General features: G+C 29.4%; 1 protein-coding gene across 1 annotated transcript; it reads right to left on the reverse strand.

Moving 5' to 3' along the window:
• Positions 1-4,324: 4,324 nt before the first annotated feature.
• Positions 4,325-5,362, reverse strand: LOC129298900 (uncharacterized). Its single transcript, XM_054937342.1, has 2 exons — positions 5,122-5,362; positions 4,325-4,953 (listed from the first exon to the last, which is right to left on the reverse strand). The coding sequence occupies exons 1-2, from the start codon at positions 5,323-5,325 to the stop codon at positions 4,396-4,398; spliced, it is 762 nt and encodes a 253-aa protein (XP_054793317.1). The 5' UTR covers positions 5,326-5,362; the 3' UTR covers positions 4,325-4,395.
• Between the last annotated feature and the right edge of the window lie 2,354 nt (positions 5,363-7,716).

Here is a 7,716-nt window from a genome sequence, read left to right on the forward strand (position 1 = left end):
ATCTAAGCGTTTGTTTTAAAATTACACATTAGCTTCTTCTTTTTTATAAATTAAAAGATGAATCTAAACTTTTGTTCACAAGTTAAAAAAAGTGTACATGTCATTAAATATTAGTGCTTTTAATTAACACAGTAATAAAGCCTCTTTGAAAGTAGCGGAAATGACGGTTGATAGATGTTACTCTCTTTAAAAAATGTGAGGAATGTATTTTAATCGAATATAAATTTATTTTTAAACTAACACTATCTTTTTATATTTATTCTTGTTTAATAATGTGTTTCACTTAAATACAACACAGAGGAAGCATCCATATATAGTGCCATAAAATTTGTATCATTATGCAATAGATTGTCCTTCTATGCCCCTCCCCCCTCAAGTCAGCTACTACTTTCGACAAATTTTATAAAAAATAAAAATAATATTTAAACTATTAAAAATTAAAGTATCACTATTTTAATAATATATTATTCAAACAAACATATTAATTGTTAATTAAATTATTATTAACTGAAACTTTAGTCTTTTACATGTAAAAAGAAAGAAAAATTGTATATGTTGGTGTTTATTTGTAATTAATATAAGTTAATTGATAGTAATTCTATTATATGGTATTCTCTCCATCCTCATTTATAAGACATTTTAGAAAAATTTCACATACTAATAAAGCTCACTAAATGTAATCTTTGTTTCCCAAATTATAAGACAATTTGATATAAGATTATGCATACTAATAAAACACAATAATAACATGTTACAAACCTACTTTTTTAAAACAAAACTATAAACTTTCAAAAATACTCCTATACACTTAATTATTACACTACAATACCATTCCAATTCTCTCTCTATTTGAAGAGTAACATTGAAAAAATATACTCAATGAAACCTTAGTTATTTAAATTGTCTTATATTCGGGACAAAAATTTCCTCCAACATTGTCTTATAATTTGGTATGGAAACTGTACTTACAATTTTTGTTTCAAAAGAAAACTAGAAAGTTCAAAAAATGCGCCCTTCATTTAATACTTACATTTGTGAGAAAATATTATAGAGAGAGAATATAATGAAAAGAGTAATACTAAAAAGCATTATTAATTAAACCTATTACTGTCAAAATATTTTATATTTTGGAATATTGAATCTTCCTCGAAAGTTTTTTATAATTTAGGATGAAATTATTACTTATTTGTAATTTTTGGGTTCTTTTTTATAATTTTTGAGGTCTTTTTCTATAATTTTTTTGATCCACTAATTGTCAAAGCTAAGTTTTATTAATAATAGAGATAATATTGCATGGTTTTCAAATATTAAAGGAGAACATTTCATTAAAATCAAATTTAGGTTCCTTAATGTTCATAGACCTATAGTTTAAGGATAAATTTACCTTTTAACCAATTAATATATCACACCATAAAATATCATTAAACTAATTAAAATAAAAATGATATTAAAATAATCTTATATATTTAATATAATTTTTAAATTTAATTATATTTTAAACAATATATAAAGTATAAAACTTGAATGAGTTTTAAATAAATAGTTCCTACATTAATTTTAAATAAACCATTTATTATTGATAATATTTAACTAATTACAAATAATTTATGATTTAAAAATTAATAATTTAAAATGAACTAATAATGATTATTTTTTAAAAAATAATGGCAATGGCACAATTCATCTTCATGAACCATGGTTGCCACGCTTCCTCTAACATAAATGTGGCAAATGCCACGGTTTTAGAAACTTGGCTCCTTCTGGTAAAGTGGGAAAAGATCCTTGCCTTCTGCCACCTCCTCACAAAACCATAACTTTTAGAGAAATGACATCTAAGTCTCAAATGGATCATTTTATTTAAATAATATTTTAATAAATTTTAAAATGTAAAGTAATTTATTAAAATAATAGACTATTATTTTCATATAATACAATCTGTTCTCAAATAGATAAAGTTGTAAATTAAGAGATAAAAAGTTGTAATATTTTAAAAGTGTTCAAATAATAACATGTTACTTTTTTTAAATTTAATCATCAAGACTTGTATTTTTTATTAAAATTGAAAAAGAGAGTTATAAATTTAAGATGACAAAAATGTTTGAGAGATAAAGTTGTGAATGTTTAGGAGCACTCAAACAAAAAATAAATAAAATCACTACTATAGAAACAGTGTTGTAAATTTAAGATGATGAAATTGCAAATTTTTTAATATATTCAAATAATGACTTGATTCTGTTTAAATTTAGTCATTGAGATTTGTGTGATTGCCATTAAAATTAGGAATATTAATTGAAAATTTAACAATATGAAATTGCAAATTTGAGAGATAAAGTTACAAAATATTAAAATATCAATTTCAGGACACAAATTTATAATTTTGTTATCTTGAATTTGTAACTTGTTTTTCCTATTTTAATAGGGAATACAAATCTTAATGCTTGAATCTAAAAATTAACATGTTATTATTTAAACAGTTTTAGGAATTTGTAACTTTATCTCCCAAATTTACAATTTTGTTTCTTGGATTTGCATCTCATTTTTTCAATTTTGAAATTGAGAATAGATTGTACTATATGAAAATATCAACTAAGGGTATAAGAGGTTTACTTTACATTTTAACATTTATTGAGCCTTTGCTAGAATAACATGATTCTGTTTTAATTTAAGTGTCATTCCGGGTAACTTTTATAATGGTTTTCACGAAAACTGTGAGAATGCTATTTCTCACATTTAAAATTGCCACAATTTCAGCAAACCGTGGCAACTTTTTATTCTCACGGTTAGCACAGTGGAGGAAATTAACAAAATTTAACTGTGGAAAATGCCTTTTTTTTATTGTAATACAGCCTTAAAATATTATGAAATTCTTAATTATAATAAAACAAACAATTAATTATTTTTTGGTACTCATTTAATAAATTCTTTAATTATGCAGGAAAGGAAATGAACACATGATGAAATTTAGGATTAATGAAACTTTTAGCCACTGAAGTTTATCTCAAATCTCAATTATTAATTTGTTCTCTTAAGTTTAATTTTTATCAATTTGGTCCCTTTATTTTGCCTCAATTATCCATTTTATCATTATTGTTTGAATAAGATGTAGCATAGTGAAAATTTGCTGACATAAATAACATAATAATGATTGTAACTACATAGATTAATGAAAATATGGTAACTTTTTGTATAGGAAAAATTATATTCAGAAAATTTTAAAATAAAGGAACAAAATGCAGCATAAATGACAAGATTAATAAAAAGTAAACTGATTTGATAGTTAATTTATTCTCATTTAGTTATGTATGTATGCCAAAAGATTAAAATATTTTATACATTAGATAAGTTTGAGAATACTTTTTTTTTAACTTAAAGGACTAACATAATAATTTAAGAAAAAAAAAGAGATCAAATAAATAAAAATTAAACTTGAAGAACTAAATTGATAACTAAGAGAATTTCAAGGACTAAAAGTTTTATTACCCTTGAAATTTACCAATAAAAAATGTCGTAACTCCCTAAACGTCTGCTACATATCACTAAAAGTAAAACTGACATTTAATAATTAAACTAATAATTTGTATTGGATAGCATATTTTGGTAGCCAACATCAAACAAATTGACTTGGACCTGCATGGTTTCACAAGTTCGAAACTTCCTAGTAATGCGTGAAGCAATGAGGACAAAACGGAATGAAATCGTATTTAACTGAGTAAAATACAAGGATGTTAAAGGATAATTAGAACCCGCTGGTAAATTGATTAAAATTCAAGATCATTGAAATATATATATATATATATATATGGATGAGAGAGTGATTTCACTTTGATTTAAAACTTGTTTCCATAACTGTTTCTAGCTATAGCCTATATCAGAAACCGGTAAATTGATCAAAACAAGACTATATATTATATTCTTTTTGTGTTTGCTGCTGCGTGCATTTTGATTCTAAAGCTGATTTGGAAAATGCATATTTAGAATCTTCATATAGACGGGTAGAATCTTTTAATCTTTAATCAATCTGAGGTGAGTGTTTAGTTTTTTTTTCATCGTTATCAAGCCAAGCATGTATCAAATTAAGTAGAAACTATTGAGAAAGTACAATATATTAAACTTCATTCTCTATACAGAGAATCATTAATTTATATAGAGAAAATCATTTATGTCCAAGTAATCATACACGTACAGTATATATGACATTATTCAGATCAACTACTGATTTTCCTTGGATGAATGAAGAAAGATAAATATAAAAGCAAAATTAATGGAATGGAGATCAAATGAATTACGTACTGAAGCATTCTTTGTCATATCAAGATTTGGGAGGCTTAATTTCTACAAGTTAGAAAGAAATAAGGAAAAAGAAAGTAGTAGTAAAGTAGTCCCATGAGATGAATCTTATAGCCAATCAAATAGCCACCAGAAAATCTCAAGAATACGATGAACAACATTATAACAGAAGTGCAAAAGAAGCACACCGCACCATATCTGAAGAAGCAGAAGCAACGCTATTACATCAATAACTACATTACTAAACGATTCAATCTCTTCACTCTTCTTCTTCGCCTTCTTCATGATCTTTTTCTTCTTGCGTTCTTCTTCATCAGCACCAATAATCACTCTCGTTCTTTCTGCTGCTGCTTCTTGTTTCACAGTCTCATCGGTAGTAACAATCCCTCTTGTTCTTTCTGTTTCTTGTTCTTTCACAGGCTCATCAGTAGTAATAATCCCTCTTGTTCTTTCGGTTTCATGTTCTTTCACAGGCTCATCAGTAAGCTCTATTTTTCTTTCTGCTTCTTTTTGATCTTCTTTCACAGGCTCATCAGTAGTAGTTATCCCTCTTGTTCTTTCTGCTTCTTGTTTTTTCACAGGCTCATCATTAAGCCCTTTTGTTCTTTTTGCTTCTGCTTCTTCTCCCACAGTCTCGTTGTCATCACTGGTGTGCTGTCCTTCAAGCTTCACAGAGTTTTTCGACGTTGAGACAGTTTCTTCAGGAAATAAAAGAAAAGAGATAAACCCTAGTTAACTGGTTATTAATAAGCCTCCCGAATAAAGTCCTAATAATATACGATAATTAAGAACAATAATCCAACACAGTAGCTGAAGAAGGTGAAGGTAATCTACCACATCAGGACCTCTGGTTCTTTCTGCTGCTTCTTTTTCGTCATCATCATCAAGTTGTTTCGTTCTTTCTGCTTCTTTTTCATCAGGAACAGGAACTGGCATGTTGTTGGAATCCTCACTCGTATTAGCAACCTCGTCTCCTGAGATCTTTTCGCTCTTTTTGTCTTTTTCTGTGTATGATAATGATGATGATGTGCTCTCCATTGAAACGAAAATCGATAAAATAAGAGAAAAATAGAGGAACTCGAGAAGAAGGGAAGTGAGCGAGTGATTGACCAGTGAGGTTTATATAAAGGAGATAGAGATCGTTCAGTTCTTAAGAATCTTTATTTTGTATCAAGAAATAATATACCGTTCAGGCCACTTGGTCCATCTCAAGACGAGTCAGTTATACCGTTTTTGTGACTAATTACACTAACAATTGTAGCAAAAAGAAAAATAATTAATTGCCCACACAAATTTCCTAAAATTATAGTAAAATTGTTTTCATTGAAATGAGCAACGTGCCCAAAGAACTTAGGTTGTTTTATTAAAATTATACATGCAAGAGGAAGAAGGTTACGGTAAAAAATAGATCTAGATTCTCTGTGTATCAAGTCCTCCCACCTACTGAGGGGTGAGTTTCTATATGGCAGTCGCATGATTTTATTAACGCTTGAAAATTCAGTCTTAGTGAAATGGTGATTGTTAAAGGACGGTTTCATGAGAGTACATTTTAAGTTTCTGTTCCATAAAAAAAAAAAGCCTACTATAAAAAAAAAAGCCTATAGGAGCTCTCATATTAGAGTGCTTATAAAAGAAACACTTTAAAAAATTAAGATGGAACATACCGAAGCGCCTATAAAAAAAGCGCTCCATAATGTTAGATATTTCAAATTACTTTCCTTTAGAAGCAATCTGAAAGACTGAGAAAATAAATAATTTTAAAATATTTTACACTCTTTCAGAGTGCTTCTAGTAAAAGTGCTCCAGAAAGGTCTAGTCTTATCTTTTAAAATATGTTATAATAATTTTTTAAAAATTTAAATTTTTAGTTATTTTATTATTATTTAATTTTTATTTTTAATATTATTACTTAAAGTATTATAATTATTGTAGATATTATTAAACATGATTTATAATTTATTTATTTTTAAATATTTCATATCTCATTCGGAGTGCTCCAATTTGAGCGCTCCTTAAGGGCCGAAGCCGACGCCTTCCGGAGCACTCAAAAAGGTGTGAAGCTTCAGAGAACTTCCACGTGGGAGCACTCTAGAACCTCCAAAAAAAAAAAAAAAAAAAAACAAACCTGATCGCCAGATTTGTTCAACTCCCCCTATGATGCTTCTCTTTTCCTTGATTTATAAAGCCCGATATGGGTACTATGGAGCATAAAGCATCGTTCGTCGAGCAAGAGTCATCTTCTGCCAAGAAGCCAAGAAGCTGAGTCGCCGTCCGTCGCCCCATCACGTGGATTCACCGTTCCAGATATATCAATCAAAATTCCAGTTCCATGGAAGCTTCACAGCCGTAATAACCCAAAGTTTTAAAGTATAATTAAAATATAATGTATTTTAACTATATTTTCTATTAATTTTGGAACAGATTTAGCCCAAGAGTGCTGAGTCTGTTGGTTAGCAGGAAAACACTTGCTTATTAGGTCCTACTGTTCGAACCCCTACTGTGTAACAGAAGATTTTTTATTTTTCCATCTGCTTGGCTAAAATTACCGTTATACCCTCCACTTTAATAAGTTTTTTTCATCTTCCTTTTTCTGCGTTTTGCACCAGAGGAAGAGAGAGATTGAAATTTTCCTGTTCCAGTAGCTTCGAATATACTTGTTCACAGTCTTGCCCTCCATCAACTATCTCATCGCCGGTGACAGTGGCATGCTCACCGTCGACGTCACAAAGTCACCTTCCTCATTAGTTGTTCTGCCTCCTTTATTTTTGGTGGCGTTGCTGTTGGTGTAAGGGAGCTTATGTGTGGGAACTCATGAGTGGGAGCTGAATCACGGAACTGGGGTACTACTCATGAGACTTTTGCTTCTTGATATGGTTCTGTTGGCTTTGCTCCTTTTCCTCTTTTGTGTGTCATGCCAGATTTATCATGATCCCCTGTTGAGTTGCAGGTTCTGATTTCTTCACCCCGGCTTCTGTGTCGTCGGCCATCTCAAGTGAGAAGCTGTGAACTCTTCTCCTTTTCCTTGAAAAATGTGTGTGTGAGTGTGTGATGTAATAGAGTTGAAGTAGCAATTTTTTTTCCCCTCGAGTTCTGCTGCTGCCCGTGGCTATGGAGGGAGGAAGAAATTTAAGTTGAAATATTTGTACTTAAGCTTGATGATGATACACGTGAGTCAGAATTTTTGAGTTAAATTGATTTTAGTTTGAATTGGTTGATGTAAAAGAGAATTGATTAGGATGAGATTGGGATATAAGAACTTGGACATGAAATTTGGAGATAGGTGTCTATTAGATGTTTGTTAAAATGCTTGTCAGAGGGAGTTGCTTGATTTTGTATTTCCTAAATTTATTAAATTCCTTGGAAGGCAAAAATGGTTTGGATGCTATTATCTTGTGAATTGAGATAGGCATTGTATGGAAATTTGATTAT

This window comes from Prosopis cineraria, unplaced genomic scaffold (genome assembly GCF_029017545.1).
Source record: "Prosopis cineraria cultivar Desert tree isolate PC_DT_omini unplaced genomic scaffold, ASM2901754v1 PC955, whole genome shotgun sequence".
Taxonomy (NCBI): Eukaryota; Viridiplantae; Streptophyta; class Magnoliopsida; order Fabales; family Fabaceae; genus Prosopis; species Prosopis cineraria.

Coding starts and splice junctions, on each gene's coding strand:
- LOC129298900 (XM_054937342.1), bottom strand. CDS start 5,325: ATGGAGAGCACATCATCATCATTATCATACACAGAAAAAGACAAAAAG. Junction 4,954..5,121: donor GAACCAGAGGTCCTGATGTG/GTAGATTACCTT, acceptor AACTCTGTGAAG/CTTGAAGGACAGCACACCAG.